The 26873-nt window shown below is 41.4% G+C and overlaps 1 protein-coding gene across 3 annotated transcripts; it reads right to left on the bottom strand.

Moving 5' to 3' along the window:
- Nucleotides 1–2657: 2657 nt before the first annotated feature.
- Nucleotides 2658–26511, bottom strand: LOC309709333 (ral GTPase-activating protein subunit beta-like). 3 transcript variants are annotated; one of them, XM_082537897.1, is made up of 33 exons: nucleotides 26378–26511; nucleotides 25419–25595; nucleotides 24649–24851; nucleotides 24018–24184; nucleotides 23740–23914; nucleotides 22947–23078; nucleotides 22728–22873; nucleotides 22472–22522; nucleotides 21593–21637; nucleotides 13889–13936; nucleotides 13121–13272; nucleotides 12877–13042; nucleotides 12613–12742; nucleotides 12360–12527; nucleotides 11879–11993; nucleotides 11654–11786; nucleotides 11460–11521; nucleotides 11285–11375; nucleotides 11073–11194; nucleotides 9467–9649; nucleotides 9198–9346; nucleotides 7403–7572; nucleotides 6519–6622; nucleotides 6157–6312; nucleotides 5635–5814; nucleotides 5092–5250; nucleotides 4741–4858; nucleotides 4535–4657; nucleotides 3934–4013; nucleotides 3755–3833; nucleotides 3357–3411; nucleotides 3133–3272; nucleotides 2658–3058 (listed from the first exon to the last, which is right to left on the bottom strand). In XM_082537897.1, exons 2-33 carry the CDS (start codon nucleotides 25572–25574, stop codon nucleotides 2886–2888), a joined length of 4131 nt encoding a protein of 1376 aa, XP_082394023.1. In that variant the 5' UTR covers nucleotides 25575–25595; nucleotides 26378–26511; the 3' UTR covers nucleotides 2658–2885. The 3 variants fall into 3 exon arrangements, with proteins under 3 accessions (XP_082394023.1, XP_082394022.1, XP_082394021.1); XM_082537896.1 differs by having other exon boundaries at nucleotides 5635–5820; nucleotides 11073–11188; XM_082537895.1 differs by having other exon boundaries at nucleotides 5635–5820; nucleotides 26378–26510.
- Nucleotides 26512–26873: the final 362 nt, after the last annotated feature.

Below are 26873 nucleotides of genomic sequence, written 5' to 3'. Positions count from 1 at the left end.
GAAAATCGGTATCGTCTGAAATAAATAGAGGAGCCGCGGCAGTATATTCATTTTAACAGAATTTACCTTCCCTGCTAATGATAAGGGGAGCGATGCCCACCTTTCCATATCTAATTTCGCTTTGTCCAGTGCAACTTTAAAGTTATAGTCCAGTAAATCTTTATACTTACTAGTTACATTAACACCTAAATATGTGAATCTATCCTTATGTATTGCAAAGGGATAGGCCCGGAAAGAAAGTTTCCTCGCCTGTTTATTAATGGGGAAAAGAACACTTTTGTCTAAATTAATTTTATAGCCCGACGCCCTCCCAAAATCTTTGATAATACCGAGGGCCACCGGGATACTAGTGGCAGGGTTTGACAGGAAAAGGAGGATATCGTCAGCATATAAGGACAGCCTATGGTTTTGTGTCCCCCTTTGTATCCCTACCAATTCAGCAGCCTGTCTCAGCATCATTGCAAGGGGTTCAATTGCCACATCAAAGAGCAGGGGTGACAAAGGGCACCCCTGCCTTGTTCCCCGGAATAGAGAGAAGGGTTCAGATATGATATTATTCGTTCTCACCATAGCCTGGGGGCTCGAATAAATTATTTTAATCCACGAGCAAAATGTTGGACCAAAGCCGAATCTCTCGAGGGCCATAAATAGATAGTAATACTCTATTCTATCAAAGGCTTTGTGGGCATCTAAGGATATCACAATCTCTGGCATAATGTTATCTCCAGCAGTATATACTACATTGAACAGACGGCGGAGATTGCTGGAGAGTTGTCTACCTGCAACAAACCCTGTCTGATCAGGATGTATTATCTTACTTATAACAAGCTCAATTCTAGCTGCCAGTACTTTAGTCAGTATTTTATAATCACATCCAAGTAAACTTACTGGGCGATATGACTCACATTTAAGTGGGTCCTTATTCTTCTTAAGGAGTACAGAGATCAAGGCCTGTGACATTGTTTGGGGCAGAGCTTTTTTATCAAGAACTTCCTTAAATACTCTGCAAAGTAAGGGAATCAGTGCGGGAGCAAATGTTCTATAAAACTCACTTGGGTACCCATCAGGGCCCGGCGCTTTTCTTGTCTTCATACCCCGAATTGCTTTGTCTATCTCCATGACAGATATGGGTCCCTCTAACCTATCTCTATCTGCTGCCTCTAGTGGTGTTGGAGTAATCGGTAATTAGTTACTGATTACTTTTTTCAAGTAACTTGACCAACACTGATCTCCAGCCTTCTTATTTCGAGCTGAACCCGCCTGTTCTGGGCCTTCTCCTCAGCCTCCAATTGTAGACGTGCCAGCCGCACCTTCCTTCCTTCCTCTCAGAAAGGATTTTATCTTCAGGTTGAAGATTGTTTTGTTCTAGTTATAATTAGTTGATACTGTTATAATAACCACCGTTATCTGTTTATGTTGACTCTGAATTCTGACTCCTTCTTCGAATCCTGTTATTTATTTATTTGCAAAGTATACATTACCCTCTCATCCCTTAGACCTAGAATGATTGAGTCTGGAAACTTTGTGGCACCATCATCTGTGAAGAGAACCACCAGTGGCAGATCTCCCAGTTCTGACGTTATCAGTGAAATGCTAAAGCCGCTTGGCTGTAAGCACAGGCTCCACTAGTTAATCTCAGGCAACCCTCATGGAGCATGTTTGGTCAGAAACATGCATGACTGTTGGAGGTCATTTTGTCGGGGTCTAGTGGTACTCCTATTCTTCCTTGCATAAAGCAGCAAATAATGGTCCTACTGCTGGGTTGAAAACCCGGACAGTCTGAGGGGCAAGTTCACAGTGCTGGGTGAACTGAAACATAATATCCCAGAGGTGTTTTGTTGGCTGTAGGTCAGGTATTAATTCCTTCATTATCCAGAAGCTACCTGCATACTCTTGCCGCAGGCATTGATGTGTAACAGGAGGACCCTCTGCAGCACTGATGTGTCTGACAATGGGTCCAAGGATTTAATCCAGACACCTAATGGCAGTCAGGGTGCCATTGTTCAGCATTTATAGGTCTGTGCATGCCTCCATAAATATGTCCCCCTAAATTGCATAACATTGTCCATGACTTCTCCAGACCCTTTGATCTTCTGTGACATGGCGAACAATGAAAAGCACAGGGCGCCAGTGGGCTCTCAGACCACCCTCATGAAGTTTGTTTCTGATTGTTCAGTGACTTTCACAAGCAAGAAATCAGATTACTTTGACACTCTGGTGTATCACAAAAACACATGCCTCAGACCAGAAAGCTGGAATGTAAATTGAGTCTTACTAACCTTCACATGACCCGGAAAACTAGTTTGCTTCTCATAAACAAACAAAGCATGTCTTGCTTGGAGGAGGGCCTGGTGTAGACCCAGGACACACCGGCTTACTGCTTACCGACTGGTCATGGATCAGCAATTGACCAAAAATGATTGCATCAGTCAATGAGTTTAATCAGTTATATTAACCCCCCCCCAAAAAACAAAAAACAAAAACAAACATAGATGTGTCATTGCATATGCTCTGTAGTTTGCATTGTAAAGGTATTTTGCTATAAAATGGTCAATGTAATTCAACAGAGGACCAATTAGTTGGCTGATGGGATGAACATAAGACTCTTAAAGTACACAGGTTTTTGCTTTCCTTTTTAAAACAAAAAAAACATACAATATCTGTATATATTATCTTTAATTTCAATGTTTAGTCTAGTCTTTAGCTGGAGGCTGAAACAGAACCTTTTTTGTCTGATTGGCTAACTTAACAACCCTTTCATACTCTCTCTCTCTCGCTCTCTCTCACACACACACACACACACACACACACACACACACACACACACACACACACACACACACACACACACACACACACACACACGCAATTGCAGGGCTAGCAGATTAGGGTTCATAGAAAAGGGACGAGTAAAAGGCAGGTTCAGAGTGGCGGCTGCGGTAGCGAAGAGTGATGTCATTGATCATGTGCTTTCTTCTAATGTGAGGTGGTGGAGTAGAGTCACTTTCTAACAATCTTCGGTGGCACCAGTTTATCACCATCTCCCTAACCAAAAAACCTGGAGACAGCGAGACGGTCAGACAGGAAAAAAGGCAGTCACAGATGCAGACATGAAGACAAGGAGACACATACCCAGTGACCTCTGGCTGACCACACTCCCGCTGACCAATGGGACTACCAAACCAAACTTGCTGGTGGTGTTTTCACTGACATGGATTCGGTAGAGTCCAGTTTTCAGAGGATGTATAAAAATCAGCTGGATTGTGGATATACTAACAGATTGATGGACAAAAGTGTGTTTGCACATTTTAAGATTTTTCATAGTCTTAAAGCGTGAGAATGAATGAGAGTTTTACCTCATCTCTGTTTGTGACCTGGTATGTGACAGGAGACCAGACACAGGGAAATTCTCTGAAACACAAAAACACATTTATCCTCCATTCACGGCATAGACAGATTAGATCCAGATCACCTACATTAATAGTTAATCTGCCACAGGCCAGGCCATTAAGATTCCAGAGCCTGTGTTTAAACATGTATTGAACTGTGTGAGTAGTATAACACTTTGTCTTTGAGCTGGCCTGAGTGTGTTGATCACTCTATGTGTCTCAGTCTCTTCAGCAAACTCTTCTGAATTTAAGACATCTCTCACTGGTAGTCTCTTTGTCTATGTGATCTGTAATGTCACCATGGACTTTAAATTTGCACAGAGCAAGCATGAACTTCTGTTTTCAGAAAAATGAATCATAGTTACCAATGTCCTCGAACCGTTCGACCCAGACTATCATCAAGTTGCATTCAGGGCTGTTACATGGCATCATTGCTGGATAACTCTGCACAGACATGAAAGATCAAGAGACGAGTAAGAAACGAGTACGTAAGATACAAATGAGAGGAACAAGGAAAAAAGTCTTTTATTTTGAAAGTCCATACATTGGATTTAGAGTGACGTGGTAGGTTGAGTGGTGACTCAGCAGGTGGGAACAACACCTCTGAACTCTTTGACGAGCCATCTAGTTCAAAGAAAACAAAATGGGTCAAATAAAATGTATTCATACAAAATTTAGAAATTACTCACAACCTTATATGGTGACATGCATTCTTAAAATCATAGTAAATGTTAGATTTCACACTATTATGTTTTAGCAGAAATATTCAATATTTAATGTAAATATTAATTCAAAAGTTTCACTTATGAGTGATTTTCTGTTTTATTGACACTCAGATTTGAAGATTGGGCGAGTCATAGGTGAAGCTCTTTCTTGTTCCCAACCAGATCACATCAGGTTTAGCCATGTTTCAGTGTTTCATGTTCTTTGAATCATCTTATTTTTAACAACTTTGCTTAATGTGGTTTCATTATTACATGAGTCATTACAGGAGTGTTGATTTGAATACAAAAAACCAAAAACCAAAATGAAGACATAAAACTTGCATCTCAAACACTAACATGCTTCCTCAAGTCACACACCACACAAACCCTCTGGGTCAGAAGTTTGGATTAAGTGTTTCACTAATGTACATTATGTGTTACCATGACTGTGTAGCAGTGATGGGACAATGAAGGTGAGCTCTGTCAGACTGTCTGTGAACATCAGGATGAACCGCTTCCCGTCAAACACACTCCCTCCGCTGTCACCCAGCACAGAAGAAAATTCTGGTAGAAAGAAAATAACCAATCTGCATCAGCAAGAAAAGCCTTAAGAGTGTTCTGTGAATGGCCCAATCAGCAACACATACCGGATCTGCTAGTGCTGACCCTGCCCACCTGTCCCACCTCCACCGGCCAACCAAGAGATGACAGGAAGTCAAGGAAGTGTGAATGGACATTGCAGGCCGACTCCACATTCTTCAGGATCTATACACAAACAGATAATAAAATTAACACAACAAGAGCAACATTTTCAAAAAACATTACAACAATTCGCAAATAATTGTATCTAGATCTGACAGTGTGTCATTGTCCACACAAAATGACACTGAAAGAGAAGAAAACAACTTTAACCGATCTAAAACTATATACAAAATATATTTAATTGAAACAAACGTTGAACACAGTCAGCTGCTCATTTAAAACTCTATTTAGGTTGCCTCAGCCTCTGTCCTCTGTCCTGCTCCCATGTAGAAGATAAAGGTGGAATCGTAGATTCTTGATGGCTGCTGGTCCAAATTTCTCAGGCTGTCAAAGAAACCAGGAAGAGATGAGTCGAGCACCACAAGCGGAGCTGGAACACCACTGATACCTGGATCCTACAGAGAGAGACACACAGATAAGCACACTTACACGTGTAAATACAATCAGGTACATAAGTGTTTGGACAGTGACGACATTTTGCCAATTATGCTTCTGTATACCACCACCTGATTTTAAATCAAACAATTAACATGGTATTGAAGTGCAGACATTCAGCTTTAAGTCAAAAGTATTACATCAACTGTTTAGCAATTACAGCCATTTTTATACATCATATCATCAGAGGCTCAAAAGTAATTTTACTTAAGTTACATTTTATTTATATAGTGCCAAATTGCAACAACAGTTGCCTCAAGACGCTTTATATTGTAAGGTAAAGGCCCACAGTAAGGCAGTGAAGACCCCAACAACCAGGCGACCGCCTATGAGCACCTCTTTACCTTTACACTCTCAGGTGTCAGCAGGCCCAAGTGGGACAGGAACAGTCTTGCCGCCTGGAAATGGGTGACAGGTGGAGGAGGTTTACAGGTCATCGGGACAGCCGACCGACTGCTCGCTTGTGGTCGAGCCTCGACTTGCTGCTGTCTCTTTAAAGCTGTTCGCAGATGTTCTAGTTGCTGCTGCACCTGGCCAGTAAAAGGTTACACCTGGAATTACACTGTAATTACAACTGTCACACCTAACCAGTTCAATGTACTCAGGAAATAGTTTCAGTAATTGGCTTAACTATACCTAACAACCACAATCATCAGTCCAGATTTTCTCAGTCTCTATATGACTGCATCATCATATAAAGTAACCATTCAATCAATGTGTTTAGAAGAACATACCAAGTTTTAAGGAGAGAAAAAATTAATTACTGAGGAGCTGCCCGAGTCATAAACAGTCATCTATAACTGATAATTCGTTTTAAAGCAGGAGCATATACTAATATACTGGGTTTCATCCAACTTGGTTCTTACCTCCTCAGTAATGGTCTCATGCAGAGCTGGAATACTATGATCTGCTTTAACTGATGGAACTGTATCAAAACTTTCAGAAAGCAGCTGCTGTTTGATAACAGTTTGTATTCTGGCATCTTCCTGGGCCATGCTGTGCTGTTCTGGTATCAGGGGTTCCTGAAAACAATCATCAGGTAAGAGAGAGAAGAAATGACTGACCTAACCTGAAAAAAGTACTACAAAATATGACTTCACAAACTAATGGAAGACATCTAAGTGGCTGCGCACATCTTTTGTATAATCTATTGTAAGCTATGATAAAGTCCTCTGAAGGAATGCACAACATATACTGAATCATACTGCATCAGCTTGGAAGTGGCCACCTGTGTGTCAGCTTGTCCCTCGTGAGGCTTTGGACAAAGCTCTAGACTCCAGGTGTGGCGTCCTGACGCTCCCCTGGTCACCATGATGAGTGATGGATACTGTGCTGCATTCACCATTGAAAAGCAAAAACACAATCGAAACTATCAACGGGCAACTTTGAACCTCCCAAAGATTAGTTTTATGTGGAACAGTAGAAGCTGAAATCTAAAATATCTATTAAATATTACAGTATGTGTCGAGTACTGCCTGCGTTCCTGTTGTGCCAGGATCAGTGTGAGTATGTGATGTGATAAGCCTGTGAATGCTGGAAAGATTAAAGGTTTCTACTGTGACTCTAGCAATACCTGACACATGTGGCAGGGGATTCAGGCAGTAACAGATTATAAGGCTGTGTGACAACAACACCTTCTTAGTGAACATTCTTAATGAGCACCCCTGTAATAAAAGCCATCCTTCACGTTGATGAGAAAGTAGTAAATCTCACCGTGGCTGTAAAAACCTGAGGAGAATGAAAATAAAGAAGGCAGCAGGCTGCAACAACATTTTGAGACAGGTACCAGAATGTTGTTTGTCAGCTCAGCATTCAAAACGACCATCTCCCACAGCCACTTACACCCTCATCAACAGACTGCAGTCAGTGGGGAGTAGGTAACAGGATCTCCATCTTTCTGTTCCATGACTGTATCTTTAGGGCAGTTCAGTTTCATGTCTGGAATGATGCATGTACACTGGTTTTCTGCTGCTATTGTTGCTGTGCAATATATTTATTTCCTGTACAGTTTTCCTTAATAATGTAAATAGAAAAACATTAGCTTCTATTCTTTTGTGTACACATCCCAGATTCCTTTTTATCAGTTTCACAATTAGTTGCATCAGGACTCACCCTGTTCACGTCCCAGTGTTTGCTCCAAAAAGGCTAGGATCATGGAGCTTTCCACCACAAAATATCTGAACTTCTCAAGACTGCTGTCACTCTGACAGGAAGAACGAACCAGAACATCCTCATTGAGGATACCACTGACGAAAGGGAATGCCTCTGAAACCTGCATAACACTGAGACAAATACAGACCACATCCTTAAAGCTAGAGATGCCCCAGTCTGATAGTTGGATAGGATGTTTGGTGGTAACAAACCAAGCTACAGCTCATCCATTCAGTATGTTTACCATGGAGCAGGTCAGCAGTTGTACGCTATGTTGCCAAAGGTTTTTGCTCATCTGCCTTCACGCGCATGTGAACCTGAGTGACATGCCATGTCGGCACACCCTTTGCTTCGTCTGGAAAGTTTTCCATAAGGTTTAGAAGTGTGTTTATGGGAATTTTTGACCATTTTTCCAGATGCACATTTGCGAGGTAAGACACTGTTAATTGACAAGCTTGGCTTGTAGTTTCTCCTCCAATTCGTCCAAAAGGTGTTCTGTTGTGTTAAGGTCAGGACTCTGTGGGTAGGGTCTTGACATTACAATGTAAAGAACCTTGAGGAAACTGTTGTTCTGATTTGGTGCTATATAAATAGTATTTAATTGATTGTATAGAGCACTGGTGCACAAAGGAATTAGAGGAAACCAACAGCAAAGTACAGTGGTTTTGAGATATTTCACTATAGTTACACAGGGCTTTTCTTTTGATAGTTTGCAGTAACTTTAATTTGACTACAAACCCTGATGACTAAAAGGCTGTAAAGATGACAATGCTCTTTCTTTCTGTGTCATTTCATCTCAAATCAAATCACCTCTTTCTGTGATTTCTGTGAAATTTTAGCTTCACATATTAAAATACTTCTCTTGATATTTTTTTATTTTTAAAGAGGCCCATTCACCTACTTTTTGGGAGACAATGTTTTAACATGAATATCTTAAAACATTTAAGGTTAAAAGCCAAACAGTTTGGACCAATGCACTAATTAAATCTCTTAGCATGGCCGATTTGAAATACCAAAAAAAAAAAAAAAAGAGGCAGTACTGTAAAGTCCCACATTGCAATAAAAAATAGAATGTGAGTTCTGTAAAACAAAAACAAAAACAAAGAAACAACCCCCCCCCCCCCCCCTCCTTTTTGTACCGAAATAATTTGTACAAATGATTTTTAAAAAAGGATTAATTAGCACATTTCATAGTTTTGCAAGACCAAGTTTGGCCACATTTCCGTGATCAGTTGTTCAATACAGCACCCTACACCCTACCCCTAACCCCCTAATACTAACACTAATACCATGGCACAACCAAGCATGGATCAGGGTATATAAATAAAACTGAATTGAACTCAATATGACTGAACTTGTAGTAAAATAATGCATTGTTGCCAGCTTCATGAACATTATTTGACTCATTTGTCTCCATTGCATCTGTGTCATTGTGTGAAGAGCAATAAAAGGAGATTCACTCAGACTGAAAGTATAGCCAGGATCAGAAAGCTTTCTACGATGAAATGTTTAAACAATAACTGCTTTTGACAGTCTTATACCACATATACCACACCTTTGATGAACAGTAACAGATTTTTGAAATGACATAAATCCTCGAAGCAATTCATGTCAAAATTCTGTTTTTGTTCCTGTTGCTTGTTAAGAAGCAACCAAAATGCATGATATAAACTAAGTCAGATCTTATATGCAAAACGATTGGTTTCTATAATCTCTACAATCTTAATGTTATTGTTACTGTTACTGTGATGCTCACCAGCTAAGTGTGGCCTCAGCTGCCTCCTTCACCCTCAGAGAGGCTGGGTTTTGGTCTTTCTCCTCTTTACATCTCACTTTTTGTTCCTGTCTAGACTTACTGCCTGAAATCCCGAGTTCCACGATCTCCAGGACCTCCAACAAACACTCCTGAATAAAGTCAAATAAAACACACACTAAATAAAGCGCATGGATGTTCACCTGCTGGTCAGTCATCTGGCAGTTAGATATCTCATTGATACATAGTGATTAGTTGGTCTGGTCAGTTACCTTATGGCCAAGCAGTGTGGGATGTTGCGTTAACCAGACATTGAGACACTGGAAGGCAGCAACAATGATGGAGTGCAGATCTCTGGAGTGAAGAGGAGGAGGACGACTGCACTGAAAAACAATGTAGGTGCAGACTGAACTGACTACTCGCATCCTCTCTGACTCCTCCACTCGCACTTCCACCTGCAGGGGGATAGGTACAGGATCATAGTGGAAGACTGCCAATACTAAGTTTCCCTGTATAATTTTGAGAGATCAAGAGCTTCACATGTCAAGGATGCCTGTAATAATTTGGTTCAGTATAAATAACATTGATTTAAATGTAAGGTTTTCTTGTTGGCTATGTTATTTACCAAGTTTGAAAAATTAGACTTTTATAAATGTCTGGGTTTTGTATTAAAACAAACCATTAGAATCTTGAATCAGATTAGAAGTTTTTTGGAACTGCCAGACACATCTGTACAGACACCAATATGTTTTAATCATGATTTTATGCCCCCTTGGCAAGATAAGACTTATCATGACTGGAGAGAAAAGGGTTTAGTGTCTATTAAGGATATGTATATTGATGATACATTTTCTTCATTTGGTCAACTAAAAGGGAAATATAATCTGCCACATTCACACTTTTATAGATATCTGCAGGTCAGTCATTACATCCAATCCAAGTTTAAAGATTTTGCAACTCTACCGTCGGAGCACGGGATCTACGAAATACTCAAGAGCCAACCTGATTCCAGACAGCTTATCACAAAAATTGTACAGTTACTTGGTGACTCTATTGTAGTGCATACCGTTGGGATCAGGCAGGCTTGGGAAAAAGAATTGGGGATGAATGTGCCTGACTCTATGTGGAGTAAGTGTCTGTCTAAAATCCATTCCTTCTCCATAAACAGCCGACACCAATTAATTCAATTTAAAATCCTCCACCGGTTACACTATTCTAAGGTCAGACTGCACAAGATTTCTCCTTCTATCTCCCCAATGTGTAACAGGTGTAGACGGGCAGAAGGTACATTGTTCCATTACTTTTGGTCTTGTCCCTCATTAACAGAGTTTTGGTTTAAAATATTTGACTGGTACTCCAAGGCATATATGAAACCTCTACAGCCTGAACCTGAACTCGTAATTTTTGGATGTTCTCCAACGTCAGAGCTACTCCCGGTTAAAGTGCAGGGGCCACTGGAACTAGGTTTGATTGTTGCCAAGAGATTAATCCTGAGGGAATGGAAGTCCCCCACTCCTCCTTCCTTTCAGTTGTGGGTAACAGACACGATGTCCATAATACAGATGGAACCCCTTTTTGAAACACTTTGCAAGAGCCAGATTGGGCTAAACTCTGTAAACGCTCATCAACTTCAGCTTTTTGTATTCTTCTTGTATTGTGAAGTGCAAGTTTGTTTGCATTAAGTGTTTTTTCTGTATGCATCTGAGCCTGTCTGTGGTTGTCTTTGTTTGTTCTGCGTTTGTTTTTGTTTTATATTTTGAAAATTTAAAATAAAATTGTCAAAAAAAAGTAAGGTTTTCTTGATCTCGCTGAGTGTGTGTGTGTGTGTGTGTGTGTGTGTGTGTGTGTGTGTGTGTGTGTGTGTGTGTGTGTCTCCACCTTGGCCAATCCTCCCAGTACTTCCAGGGCAGACAGACAAACTGCTGAATCATTCCTCCACTGAGACGTCAGACGCTGAGTGAGCAAACGTAGAGATTGAACCCACAAAACTGCCACTGCATCTGATTGGACGCACATTACTGCAGTTAGATTCTTCAGATATGAGGGATTGATAATATAAAACAAATTTAACTGAACTGATTTGTAATTACTCGATCCTCTGGTCCATCGGTTTGAACTGGTCTGACTTGCTCCCAAAGCCTGTTTGAGTTTACTGGTCCCAGTAAGCAGGGGCTCAGTTTCCTGAAAGCAAAAGCAAAAAACTGTTTTTGTCTCATAAAATGAAGGCAAATGTAAGTACATATCCCTAAATATCAGTAAACTCACTTGTTGAGTTCGTCCTGCGGGCTCTAACACAGCTGAATCCTGAATCAGATTCAACATGGCCGCTATACAAACACCAGATCAGAAGTGATTACAATGGAAAAATCTTTCACATCAAACACTCAGATATGAACTTCTGTTAACTGGCTCAAAAACTGACCCCAGGACCAATAATTGGAAAAGAATCAGTAACTAACCCAGGAGGAGCTGTATGTTACAGGTGTCTGCCTCTGTCTGCAGAGCTCCAATCAGGACACTGATAAGGCGTGGCTTCAGCAACAGGAGGGTACTTGTTGCAGCATCAGCGCTTAACTTCCTATCCTGTAACTCCTAAGCAGCAAAGTGAACACTACTGCTACAGTGATCCGGCTCATCTCTGCTCAGGCAAGGGTACGTTTTTAAGCAAGTGCATGATAAGTTACCTCTAACTGGACTGATCCAAAGTGCATAGGGATGGGCAGCAGGGAAAGCAGGACTAGGATGGAGGCTCGCCTTAAATCCACCGGAGTGACAAAATTCTTAAACTTCAGTAGCTCTCTGAGTGAGAGAGAGTATGAGAGAAGCCTTTAGTTTAGTAATATTTACCGTCGTTGAGATTCAGGTGAACAACAAAATCCAACAGCCCGAAATCCTGGTAGGTAATAGCATCTATCAGCATCCATGAGCTCATGACTCAGCCTCCAATCAACTTGCCAAATTCCATAGATGAATTTTACCAATTGCCAATTCCAATTTTAAGTTGTTCTGGGCTGAAAGATGCTTTACAACCCATTCTTCCTCCGTTTCATTCTGTCTGTCTGAGTTAACGTCTAACATTACTAATGTCAGCTTTATTCTGCTATTTAAAAAAAACTCAAATAAACTTTTCTCATTGAACAATTACAGTATTTGCAGTACTTGCACCTGTCAAGCAGCACATTTTCCAGAGCTGAGATAAAGGGAGGTAGCAGTATGTTGACTCCTCTTAGGTCACAGCAGAACAGAGAGGTGGAGTTCAGCAGAATGGAGGCCGGAACAGGGGAACTGGCCTTCTCTGACACTTGAAGACCCTGTACCAAAACCAGGTAGAACCTTGCAGAATAAGAGATGGAGAACCATAATCATTACACTGCTCAAAGATGGGTGGATAGCTCTGAACAGGTGAACAGACAGGTACCTGGACAGGTAGACAGACAGAATTTCCTCTGCCGTCTTCCTGCAGCTGAAGATCCTGCAAAGTGTCCCACAAGCCTCAGCTCGACCTGCCGCCCATCCATTTGACATCACAGCAACATCACCCTGCCCAGCTAGAGAAGACAGTTCAGTAAGTAAGATATGGAAGCACAGCAAGAGTACACAAGGAATACAAGAACTACTGTACTGTGCCTACTATGTGTACGTGTAGTATGTGTTTTGCGTAAACAATACTGCAGAGACAAACCAGAGTCTCTGCTGATTAGTGCAGCATCAAACAGCCAGCAACCAAACAGATGTAGAAGGTGGTCCACATTACACCTGAGGGGTGAGGGAGAGGGTCTGAGAGATGAACAAAACAGGGAGGAGAAGGAAGGAAGCTGGGAGAAAGATTTCCAATGGCATGATGGAATCTGAAAGAAAGGAACAAGCAATAAGTTAAAGAGATCAAGAAGTGCTACATGACAAATGAAAAAGAAGTACTGTGGTACCGTGGGAGTCTTGGTGGTTGTCTTGGAAAAATTTGCTGCTGTCACTTGTCTGTTGTATGGAGGGGAGGAACTGGTTGAGGAAGGGGAGCTTGGCATGCTCAGTACATTCACTGGAGTGGGTGGTGCACTGCCAGAACGAGGCCGGGAGATACCTGAGAAAAAAAAGGAATAGCAGCACCATTTCGCTGATATTTACAAAAAGAAAAAAAAGTGTGCAAGCGGCTTTAATCTTCTCTCATTGGTGTATCAGAGTTGTAAGTGGGGATTTGGAAAGGTCAGAGTTTCACTTGTGAACAAAATAGACTAATTCAATTTGACAAAGACTTTAAGGAAGACAATAGCAGCCCATCAAGTGGTAGCACTGTTGAGGAGAGAAAAGAATATGTCTTTATATGTAATATGTAATATTTCAGGAAGCCTGATGGCCACAAGCTTTTTAGCTTGTTTTCCAAGTAATATCCATTCATCCTGTTATTATCTTGTGCTTATCCAAAGTTGGGTCGTGGGCGCAGCAATGATCCTTCCAGAAGTCCTGCAATGGTGAAAATCTGCTCCACTGTTTCGTGCCCAGAGCAAAATCTGGTCAGTGCCTCATTTCAGCACCATCGAATAAACTTCCTCCAGAAGGCTGAGAATGGTAATAACCCAATAATTGGAGCAAACCCCCACCCCATCAACATATTTTCTAAGTGCAAACCATCACCCTGATCTGTCACTCTACAGTGAAACTGAACTGAACTGAAGTCAGTGGTTATCTGTGGAGCTTACCATAGGAGGGCAGACGGTCTCTGAACGGGCTTTTGGTCACAGAAATACCTAGAAGGAAAAAAGAAAAAGAATTACCAAGCTGAAATAGTTAAACCAAAGCATTGATGCCAATTTGGCCTAACAAAACATACATAAATAAACAATAAAACAATAATAATAATAATAATGATAAAATCTCTAGAATATTTATACATTGTTGATCTAATAAAGGTTTGGGTCGGGTTGTACTTCATGGTGCTAAACTAAATTAAGTGAAATTAAGCATGGACCAGAGTTGGGTATGATGCGTTACAAAGTAACACATTACTGTAATCACATTGCATTTTTAAGTAACACAGTAATGTAACATGTCACTGCCATTATTCAGTAATTACAATGATCAATTACAATATCAAGAGAATTACAATTATCTTGTTACTTGCATTACAAAAGGTTCTTCATTTATTTCCATGACCAGCTCACAGAAAGAAAATAAAAACATCAAACATACATGCTTTGTCATTCATGGGCACCTGTGCTACATTCAGCTGATTTCAGTTTGTCTGTAGAACAAAAACGATACCAAAACGCTTTATCGAGTCCACCAGGAACTGAGCGGTGCTCCAAGTGGCAAAGGAGTACCAGTCAAGAGCAAGGACGGCCGCCTCTTAACAACGGCGGAGGAACAAGACCGACGATGGGTCCAACATTTCGAGGAAATCCTGAATCAACTGGCGCCCATGTTGATGATACCCATAGACGCCTTCTGCCCCCTGGATAACCTTCCAGTTAACGTTTATCCAATTACTGTTGCGGAGACAAAAGCCATGATTCAGTCAATGAAGGCTGGCCGGGTCCCGGGGTTGGACGAGATTTCGGTTGAAAAATGGCGGTGACCTTATAGTCGAACAACTTATGGCCCTGCTCAATCACTGCTGGGAGACAGTTCTGAAAGATTGGAGGAAGGATGTCATCGTGAAACTGCCGAAGAAGGGTGATCTTGCTAATTGTAACAACTGGCGTGGGATAACTCTCCTTTCTGTTCCAGGAAAGGTTCTGTGCTCCGTGCTTGTCACGGTTGACGCTGGCCAACCGTGGGGATGTGAGGAAAGAGGACCCAGGCATGGAGATCTGAATATAAGCAGTGCGTTTATTTACAGTGAATGGAAAAATAACAATAATTCCTCAGTGCATTCCCGACTCCCGTGTCATGTCCTCTTCCCAGTGCTAGTGTTCCTTGTCTCCGCTCCTCAGTGTCTGAGCACCCCGTGCTTGCTGCCCTCTTGTCTCCACGCTTCTCGTGAAGTCACGCAATGATCCAGTGTCGGAGGGAGCTCCATCGCACTCTTAAGTAGCTCCTCCGACGAGGCTTGATCAGCTGTGTGATGGTCTCCAGGTGTGGCCAACCACCTGGCAGGGCCACACCCACCAGGCCTGAAGGTGCCTCAGAAACTCCAGCATCCACACACACACACACACACACACACACACACACACACACACACACACACACACACACACACACACACACATATACCTGCAAGAAGGGAGAATGAGGGACAGCACACCAAAAGTACACATGTCCATAATTGCTTAGGGACCCTGGTGCGCTCAGACCCAGGACACTGACAGTGCTACTCTGACGTAGGGCTGCTCGATTATGGCAAAAATGATAATCACGATTATTTTCACTGAAATTGAGATCACGATTATTTGACGATATTTATTTCGTCCGCCAGAGCTTATATTATTTTTTTTTACATGCTGTAGTGCCATTTGTGGGAGCATTTCACGTTGCTATACATCAATACAACTGTTATAGCCCATATTTTTAAAATGTGTATGTATTAAGTCCATAGTAACTACATTAATTGCAAAAAAGTGCAATAAACTACAAAAAAAAATTGAAAATCGTTTTTGTTTTGTTTTTTTACATATATTTCTACTTGGAGAAATTTAAGAGGTTTATCCCTCAAAACTTTAAATACAAAAAAGTTGCAAAAAATAGTTTACAACAACAGGAAATTTATTTTGAGTGTCTTCATAGTTTTATTTTTGGAGATACAGCAATTTTTATATACTGCAGGAAAAACAAAAAAACAATCCTATGATGCAAATTTGCAAAGAATGTGCATGTGCATCAAAATAAACTATTTCCAGCAGTGCAATTCGAGTTCTAAGGCCTACAAGTAAAAAAACTACATTTTCCGCGAAAATGACGTCACTTGCGATAGTTCGCGTTGACGTCTTTTTCAATGTGGGAAGTGTTACGAACAGCTGATCGGATCGGCAAAGCGTGTTTCTGGAATATTATGTTTTTGTTCCTGCAAGCGCTTTTTATGCAATTTTTGCAAAGCTATATGTGGAAGGAAACCGTGACCTAGGACAAGCTGATGGCATCAGATGTAACTCCTCTGGTTTCATATGGAAAAAAATTTATTGTGCTAGCTTAGCGTTCAGGTTCTACAGGGATTTAAAAATAGTTATACAAAACGAGCATGCTGCTCTGACCGGCTTTAAAGGGTTAAGAATAACAATGTATTGAATAATGACTTTAAAAAATAATATAAAATAGTGTGCAAATACTGATAACAGTGCAAATGTTTGCAATATAAGAAATAAATGAAAAATGTGAACTTTGCAGTGTTGCTCTGTGGTGCAGCTACGACACCATAGCAAAGTTTACACACTGTGTCTACTTGATCCACATCTGACTCCGCGAACCCATAATGTTTCCACACCACTGAAGTTTTTTTTCTTTACCTTTCTTTTCAACCAACGGCAGTCACTCTCCTCTCCAAATAACTTCTGCTTAGCTTTCCGAGCTTCCCTCGGGTCCTCTTAATTGTTGTGACGCGTGTTTGAAATGCAGAGCAGTGCGCTTGATTTGCCACATGGAGCAGCGCGAGAGTAAAGCATGAGGGAGGGGCTAATAATCGGCTCAGTCATTTTTAATGATCGTTGAAAGCCCAGATCGTAATCGTGATTAAAATTCGATTAATTGAGCAGCCCTACTCTGACGTCTTTGTTTGACAGTCGATCAGCTGCTGCGGAAAGAACAAGCCGGGTTCCGGAATGGACGATCCTGTTCAGAGCAGATTTTTGTGCTACGGACAATAATCGATCAAAGTGCCGAGCTACAGCAACGACTGTCAATCAATTTCATAGACTTTACAAAAGCGTTCGACAGCGTGCATCAAGAAACGATCTGGAGAATTGCCGGTCCTACGGCATACCGGAGATGTTCGTTAGCCTCCTGAGAAACATCTACCACGAGTCAAGCTGCTGTGTCCATACAGATAGTGGGATTTCGGACTCGTTCAAGATCAAGACGGGAGTCCGACAAGGCTTGGTTATATCGCCGTTTCTGTTTGTACTGGCTGTGGATTTCATCTTGCGGCATACCCTGCGGGACAGGGAGCATGGAGTCCAAGGACACGACGGACGACAAATTGCAGATCTTGATTTCACGGACGACATTTTGCTGCTCAGATCTACTCAACGCTCCATTTGTGATTTGACCACCATGCTGGAAAATGAAGCGTCAAAGATTGGCTTGCAGATCAGCGCTGCAAAAAGCAAAGTCATGCGGCTCGGTTAGGCCAGAGCAAATACTCCGGTACTCGTTGGCCACCACCTGCTTGATGAAGTCAATCAGTTCACTTTTCTGGGCAGTGTGATAACACCGAACAGTGGCTCAGACAAGGACGTCGCCTGTCGGCTTGAAAAGGCAGCATCGGCCATGCGCAACTTGAATCCAGTTTGGAGATCGACCGCCATCTCGATATCATCCAAAGTCCATTTGTTCAATACGATACTCATACCAATGGCTATCTATGCGAATGAAACATGGAAGTCGACGGCAACGATTACCCGACGACTGAATGTTTTCCAACAGCACGGCCTCCGACAGATTCTCAAAATTTCATATCGAGATCATGTTACCAACGAGGAGGTCCTTCAGCGCACTGCCTCACAACAGCTAGCAGACGTGGCATTGGAGCGACGATTTCGTTTCGCCATCACGTTCTTCGCCAACATCCAAAATGATTACCGAAGATAGCCATGTCATGAAGACCTGTCATGGAGCTGCGGACGACCAAAACAGACGTGGAGACGGTCATTCATTGAGGGCCTGAAAGCGGTTGATCTTTCATGGGATGAGGCTGAAGATGTGGCTGCAAACCAAACTCATTGGCGAGCCCTTGTGGCCCAATGCGCCATCCGTCACAGGAGGAACTAAGTCTAAGTAGAACAAAGAGCGGTCTACAGTGGAGATATGGAGATATAGACTTTACTATTACACAAAATAGTAAGGCAGATGTTGAAGTGGAGGATGCCATCCTGTACCTCCTACACAGAGCCCACTCACACCTGGACAAGGGAAAAAGCACGGTCAGGATCCTGTTTCTTGACTTTTCAAGTGCCTTTAATACCATCCGGCCCTGTCTGCTTCAGGAAAAACTAAACAGGATGCAGGTGGACCCCTGCCTGGTCACTTGGATCTTAAACTACCTCACCGACAGACCACAGTACGTCAGGCTGAAGGACATCACGTCTGACACTGTGGTCAGCAGCACAGGAGCACCACAGGGAACTGTGCTGTCCCCTCTTCTCTTCACCCTGTACACCTCTGATTTCTGCTACAATTCTGAATTATGCCATATTCAGAAGTTTGCAGATGACACAGCCATCATGGGGTGTATCTGGGATGATCAGGAAGAGGAGTACAGAAGTCTGGTGAGGAACTTTGTCACATGGAGTCACACAAACCACATGCAACTCAACACCTCAAAGACCAAGGAACTGGTTGTGGACTTCGGGAGGTCCAGAGCAGGTCCACTGCCAGTTCAGATAGAGGGAGAGGAGGTGGAGGTGGTCAACACATACAAGTACCTCGGGCTGTGGGTGGACAACAAACTGGACTGGTCATGCAACTCAGTGCCGACTGTACTTCCTCAGGAGGCTGAGGTCTTTTAACATCTGCAGGAAGCTCCTGAGGATGTTTTACCAGTCAGTGGTTGCTGGAGTACTTTTCTATGCTGTGGTGTGCTGGGGGAGCAGCACAGCAAAGAAGGACTCATCCAGGCTGGAAGAACTGATCAGGAAGGCTGGCTCTGTGGTCGGCATGAAACTGGACACTCTGGTGACAGTGGCAGAGAAAAGGACATTAAAGAAACTGCTGGACATTATGGACAATGCTGGGCATCCTCTGCACACGGCCATAAACAACCAGAGGAGCCTGTTCAGTGACAGGTTGCTTCTCCCAAAGACCAACAGACTTAAAAAACTCCTTGTTCCACACGCCATCAAACTGTTTAACTCCTCTCTGGAGGGGAGAGGGAGGGGAAACAGGAGGACAAAGGAGGAGGGAACAGCTGTAGTGCCTCTTCACTGTGCAATACTTAATATCCAACGGAGCAATAGACTCACAATACTTGAAATGTGCAAATCCCTTGTATTCTTATTCGTATTTATTTTATTTATCCCTTGTGTATACTCTGTATTTATATATATGGTATATTTCTGCTCACATTCTGTAACTTCTGTCGGTGCTGTGCTATTGGAAACCGAATTTCCTGGAGGAACCCACCCGAGGGATTAATAAAGTTTTATCTAATCTAATCTAAAAGACAAAAGAGCAATCAAAGTTATACATTATAGTTCTAACAGAATTGCCACTCTGTAAGCATCTGCAAGGCTAACACAAAGAATCCAGGGCAATGATAAAGCTGGTTAGGCTGACCGCAGCCCATCAGTCTGACTAGGGATGGGTATCGTTTAGGTTTTATCCGATACCGGTGCCAAATCGGTACTTTTGAAACGGTGCCGGTGCTCAAACGGTGCTCGAACCGGTGCTTAAAGAATGGAGAACACAAACTTTGTCCAAAAACCTCTCATGTTCAGCTGGGTTTTTTTTGTAAAAAGATAACAATGTTAGCCTTTTCTGCAGCTATGGGGCATATATGGCATCACTCTTGGCTGGAAGCAGTGCTTAAACAATGGAAAAAACACAAACTTTGTCCTAAACCTCTCATGTTTAACTGTTTTCCACTTTTTCTTTGGTCATTTTAGCCTTTTTGTCCAGGGTGAAGGGAGTATCTGCCATCAAACAAGAAGACAGCCGCATGTAGCTATGATGATGTTTGCTAGTTCACCTTACATGCATTAATGTAATAACGTGGTTAGCCTACTCAACGTAAATTACACACGAACAACATTAAGCTACTCACGCAGAGAAGAACGGCTGCTGCTGCATCATCATCCTCATCATTTCTGCTACACTGGCAGGGCTAGGGGCCAGGACTCTCCTCCTCGGGTTTTTGGGGGATGTTGCTAACTCCGGGTCCGATAACAGGCACCACACCCGCAGTAGATGTGCTCGGTATGAGGTCTCGCAGCAAGCTATCAAATACGGCGCATTTCTCGGCTTTTAAAAAAAAACGCTATGCGTCGCCAGGTGTTTCATCGGATTTGAGGTGTTACCTCCTTTGACAGTATCACAGTATCAGCTTAAAGCACTTGTTGCTGCTGAGTTTGCATATTTTGCTATGAAGTACAGCCAGACTTTTGACCGCTTCGCCTTGGACATTTTTAATCTGTAGCTCTGCTCTAACAGAACGTACGTACCTGGCCCCGCCTACTATCCTCGGAAACGTAAAATGATTGGCTAGAAGTGTATCACAGCTCAGGAAAAAAAAGCACCGAAATGTGCGCTGCTTTTCGGTCTGGTTACTACCGTTTATGTCAGAACACCGGTACCCATCCCTAAATCTGACCCTGACAAATAACCAAGGCAATGACGAGCCATCAAGTTTGCTTGATGGTCATATTTCTACGGTAGAATCACTCTGGCGATCACTTTAAGATCTGCTTGGATTGGTTTTGAACAACGCTTTGCGTTGTTGGCTTTGTGATCATATGTAAATACTGAAAGACAGACTCCTAATAATTATGTCATAGGTAATTATTTCAATTTTATGAAATAACACACAAGTAATGTAACCAGTAGTGTTACTTTTCTTGAGTAGTGACCCCAACAAAACTATAAAAACAAGTACACATTTGATATCACTATATTAAGTATTATGGAACAGTGCAATTACTCTAAGATCGCTGTCAGCAGGAAATAAGCAGGGATTAAACATTACATTTGTATTCACTCACACGTCCAAATAAAAATAATTGGATTTAGGTGTTCATATTACTTCGATGGCCACAGATGTTTAAATATCAAAAAAAGATCTAGGTGCTTCTACAAACATTTGTGAAAGAATAGGTCTCTCTCATGAGCTCAGTGAATTCCAGCGTTCTACTATGATAGGATGTCACCTGTGCAACATGTTCAGTTGTGAAATGTCCTGTTAGACTGTTAGTTGTATTATAACCAAATGGAAGACACTGAGAACAACAGCAGCTCAGCTATGAAGTGGTAGGCCACCTGGATCAGCAAATGCTGGGAATAGTATGTAGTAGTTATGTTCAACATATGATTTCATATGTTGAACATAACAAGCTAGGAGCATAGCATGCAGCTATGCAGCATAGGTTACCATGACAGTGTATCCCAGTAAGAGGTGAATAACCACTGAACAACACCGAAACTCACTGGTAAACCTAAAATTACCTTGCTAGCTGTTGCTAATCTTGTTTGGTTCTCTCAAATGACTCTAGGTCTAATTTAATTAGTTAACTGACTGGTTTAATCTGATCAGTTTGGGTTACCAAAAGAAGGCAGCCGGTCTCTGAAGTGCAGTTTTGTTGTCATTCCTGAAAAAACACACAAACAAAGCCAGAAAACTATGAATAAAAATGCTTCCTAAAAGTGATGTAATATTTTTGTTAAGGGCTGTGCATTAAAGCTGAATGACTGTATTTCATTTCGGCGCTCTTCATCCCTACAGTGGAGTTTAAGTTAAACAATCAAGGTGTGATTAAAGTGCAGACTTTTATCTTTAATTCAAGGGGTTTAAAAGAAATATTTTATTGTCTATTCAGGCGTTACAGCCATTTTTATCCACAGGCCCAGATTTTAAGAGCCTCTAATGCTGACTGAAAAACAGTTTCATAAACAGTTTCAAGGCCAGTCTTGTTGTTGCATGAAAAATTAAGATAAAAGATCTAGACGTCACTTCAAGTGTTTCACTTGCATTTGCTATGTTTTTACTGGAACTTAATTAATACAAGTGAAGGAGGAACAGTCAGACTGACAAAATAAAACCACTAGTGTTTATGATGATGTGACTGGTGATATGAGAAGAAGAATGAACTCTGAAGTCTCTGAAGCTATACTCTGTGCACTGATTCTGCAAAATGCTGTAAAACTGATCAGATGGGGATCTAGTTAGCCCAACGTCTTTTGACCCTATGAACATGGTGCACTGTTTATAAAATGGCTGCAATTCATGCAGAGTTCATGCAAAACTCCTTAAATTAAAGCTGTACTTCAATCACATCTAGATTTTTTGATTTGGTAGTAGTACAAAATCAGAGATTGCACAAATATTTACGATGTAACTGAATTTGTAATGTGTCATGCATGTAAAGTAGAATGCATGGGTGTGATGGGTTTGTATGAGTTCACGGAGTGTATTGTGTGTATACCAGTGTTTGGAAGGAGTTGTTCTATTGTTTCTTTACTTTCCACAGTCACACCTATAAAAAAAAACTTACAATGAATTCCTCAATGTTTGGTTATCATGGTTAAGTCTCAACTATAATTTCATTTTGGTATTTTTAGAATTTATCTCTATTTTGTGATTAATGACAAGAGAAATCAGTTAATGTAAAAACTTGGCACCAGATAGTGCCACCAGGGAGATGCCTATACAAAGAGGTTAATGTGTAAAGGTCAGCGTACCCAGGAAGGCGTCGACAAGGATACCGACTCCACTCATGGCTTTAAAGAAGATGTTTGGTAGCTGACTGTCACTTCTTCTCAACACCTCCCCCTGTGAAACTTGAGATGGAACAACAGCTGCTGTGCGACTAAGCTCCACCGGATTACTGGGGGTCAATGAAAAGACATGTCACATGCCAAGTTAAAAACATCTGACCATGTTTCTGAAGCAATTGTTACCTAAATAAGTGCAGGAACCTGAACCAGGTCTGGGGGATTCGCTTATCATCCATGTCCTCGGGGATCAGGGCAGCATCTTCTTCTGGGACTTTAAAGTGAGGGAATGATGGCCCAAAAGTCAGCTGCAGCAACCTGAGCACATTACAGCAATGCAATTACGGACAAAAAAACCATAGGAGTCTGCTCAGTGACGGGTTGCTTCTCCCCAAGTCTAGGACCAACAGACATAAAAATTCCTTTGTCCCACATGCCATCAAACTATTTAACTCCTCGCTAGAGGGAAGGGGGAGGGGAAACGGGAGGACAAAGGAAGGCGGGGACAACTAAACTTTAGTGTTTGCACAAGCTAAACACTAAACAAGAACTAATCACGCGCAATAGACTCACAACAGTCGCAATAATGTGCAAAAGACATTTGGCTGCTACATCTCATTAATGAGTATATTTCATTGCTTATTTATATATTCTGTATTTAAATATGTATATATATGCTATATTTATGCTTATATTTATATTTTATATTCATATCTATCTATCTATCTATCTATCTATCTATCTATCTATCTATCTATCTATCTATCTATCTATCTATCTATCTATCTATCTATCTATCTATCTATCTATCTATCTATCTATCTATCTATCTAGTAGATAGTAACAACATAGCACCAATAATCCAACAAACAAACAATACAATATAGTTCCCCAACAACAACAATAAAAACATCTCCCCATGAGTATTTTGTGGCTGCTGCTGGACAGAACTCAGTCACAGTTTGTGATGTTTCTGAACCTGGAAGTTAAGGCTGCAACAACTCTGCACCACTGTTCCACAACTGCAGGCTGATGTCTCCAGCTGCTCAACATCTGTCTGCATGTCTGCCATAGTGAGCGAGATGGAAAACATCGAGAGCAAGACAGCAGCCACACTTCAAGGAGCACTGCCATCAACATGTCTGATACACCACCTATAGAAATACAAGGACAGGTGAAGAAAGACCGGTGAGACGCAGACAGGAGAAATGGACAGGAGAGACAAATAAAGATACAGGGGGTTAGGATAACTATCACCTGCAGCAGTTGCTGGAGACAGCATGGCATGGTTGATGCGAAGCAAGAAGTGCAACAGAGTCTCCCAGGTGTCTCTACTCATCATGGTACTCTCTTTAGCCAGTACTTGGACAGCACACAGAACCTGCTGATAGAGAGACAGGTAGACCAGATTTACCTGGTCAGACCTGAGTGGAGAGTCAAGAAGAGAAGAGTTCAGAAAAAAACAGTAACAAGTACAACCACATTGATCTGCATGACACCACACTAATGGCTAGTCGTTGGATATGATTAATAGAAGAATTTTATCTTTAATAATCACTGTCTCAACTGGTTTTGGTCTGGTAGGTGTCACTAAATAGAACAGCTTTGTGCAACATAAGGTAGAAGAAACATCAACTATATCAATCTGACCTGACCGATATTCATCAGCCAGTAAAATAAGTATTGATAACTGTTAACACGTATAACATGTTGTTATAACCACATGAATATAATATATGGCTTAACTGGACTCAAAGAAGGGCTGAGTAGCATCTAAAAACATCAGGTATTCAAAACTAACAAGGTCCTTAAAGGTCAATGGTTCCTTAGTGGATCCCTGTATGGGATCAGTAAATCAGGGTAATCAGGTCTAGGAAAGATTGTCTACCTGGGCAAGAACAGATTGAACAGGTGTCGGAGGATCTTCTGGACATACAGGTTGGGGTCTCTGCTGATTGGTGGAGGAGTGGAGTCTCTTGGGGAAACCAGGGCCATTAGCCAATCAGTGTAGATGTCCACGCAGAGTTTGACGGTATCTCCTTCTAGTGGGAGAGTGAGGCCATAACACAAGACCTCCATTGTCCACTTTACCTGCATATTCAGATTATCATTATTATTATTATGTTTCTGTCCTCAGTGATTAGGATTGAGATTAAGATTCAGATGTTTCTTTTGTATTTTTATGATGTGGTTTGTGTTACCTGCACAAGTAAATAAACTTGTTACATTCAGTTTTATTTATGTGGGTTAAATCACAATAACAGTCACCTCATGAGTACTCCAGTAAAGCTAAGAGAGCTGTACAGAGGTTTGGAAGTTACATATACTGTCATAGATACGACTTATGTTTCAAGGAAAATTTACATGCCAAACAGAAAAAGAAGTCCAGACCTGTCATCCACTGAAAATATTTGGTGAATTATTAAACAAAAAAATACAACAAAGGAGGCCTTTGTATCTAGGTTTTAATGATTGGTAAAAGGCTACATTCTCTGTTTATTAATATTTTACACAGCCCCTCTACATTCTTGGTAACAGGGTCTGACTGTATCCAACTTGCTTTGCAGTAAACTGGTCTGGGCTTCAAGTCATTCTTCACTTCCTGCTGTGTTGTCTACCCCCACTGTGTGTTTGGCTTTAGTTAGAGGTCACACTCACCTGTTTGTCTGTGCATAGCAAGCTACGGGTGCCAGGGTTTCCAAGGCCAGCTCCCAGGGGTTTCACCACAGCAACAGCAATATCTCTGCCTACAGAAGGCGGGAAACAGCTGAGCACGCTCACTTGACACCGCCCACCAGACAGTGATTGGTCCATGGTTGGAAATTCAGAGCTCAACTGCATAACAGACACGCAGAGTTTCTTATCGTGTGAACTGCTTAACAGGCCCTTGGCATGGCAGTTAAAGTGTAGCTGCAGCTACATTAAAACTGTCAGATGTGAGAACAGGTAAACAGATATCAGCAGCTGCAATCTTCCCTTTTTGCATTTTGTGTACATGTTTATTCTGCAGTCTTTCTAAAGTTCACATGAAGTTGGAAAATCTTTCATCTTTGATGCCTTGTTGTCAGTTTAACACATTTACACTGACAACTGAATTGCAACATGAATCTCTAACATGTGAGCCTGAAAGTGTTCAGCTCACGGATAAAATTATCTAAACTATTATAAGGTACAATTACGCTAATGTAATCTGAGGTTAATGTCTTACCGTACAATACAATTTGTTATACAATCTATAAATTCAACTGATACAGGATAAAGTGGTTGTTTGTTATTTTGAGTTCATCTAATTTGAAAATATCTCTTCACAGTGTCCATATACAGTCCTTCTCTTAAGAAGAATAGACAGTGGTTAGATGGAGAGAGAAAAGCAGATAATAAAAGAAAGTGAAGGACACAAAGTAAATTGAAGAATAAGATGTGCTGTTGCAAGACATTTGATCACTAAGATCAGGGTGTTTAAATAAAAGTAAATAAATAAAGTTAAGTAAATAAATAAGTCCAGCTTGTATTGAAATAGTACTGCAGTAAATATACTTCCAGAGAAATGAAATACTGATTACAAGACAGTTCAACATTTCTAACAGCAGATTCCACATGAAACTGAAGTATCATACCTGCACAGGTGAGTCCAGCTGAATGGTTTGCAAGTGAAATTCTTCGCTACCACCTGCTGACACCAACAGTGAAATCAAATCAGTTACTCTAAGGCAAAACTTTAAGCTTCAAGTCACCTTCTGCTGCTGCCTTCAGGGTCAGTTAGGAAATGTGACATTTCAGTCAGAACCGGTTTAACTAGAGGTGTACCTCTTGAGCTGTTATTGCCAGACTGCAGCAAAGCACGGTGTGCAGAGACAGTTTTTAGCTTACATTAAACAGATGGATTTAGTATCAACATGTAGGACCTTCCTGATAGGTTGGTGTCATGTAATGACTCTGTTTGTTTTACTGAAAAAGCTCCATGTGTTAGAGTCCAAACCAGTAATTATCTACTGCTATTCATTCAGATGCTGCTCTCAGCAGTAGTTGGTTGCTCAAAATGTTCCCTAAGAACATCTTGATGCTCAATCATCCAGGTAAGGAAATTCCAAAAAGTTGATTCTGTTCATCTGG

Source organism: Aulonocara stuartgranti (genome assembly GCF_965226115.1).
Source record: "Aulonocara stuartgranti genome assembly, chromosome: 6".
In the NCBI taxonomy this organism is placed as follows: Eukaryota; Metazoa; Chordata; class Actinopteri; order Cichliformes; family Cichlidae; genus Aulonocara; species Aulonocara stuartgranti.
The sequence above is the reverse complement of the archived record's forward strand: the minus strand, read 5'-3'. Positions and strand labels throughout refer to the sequence as shown.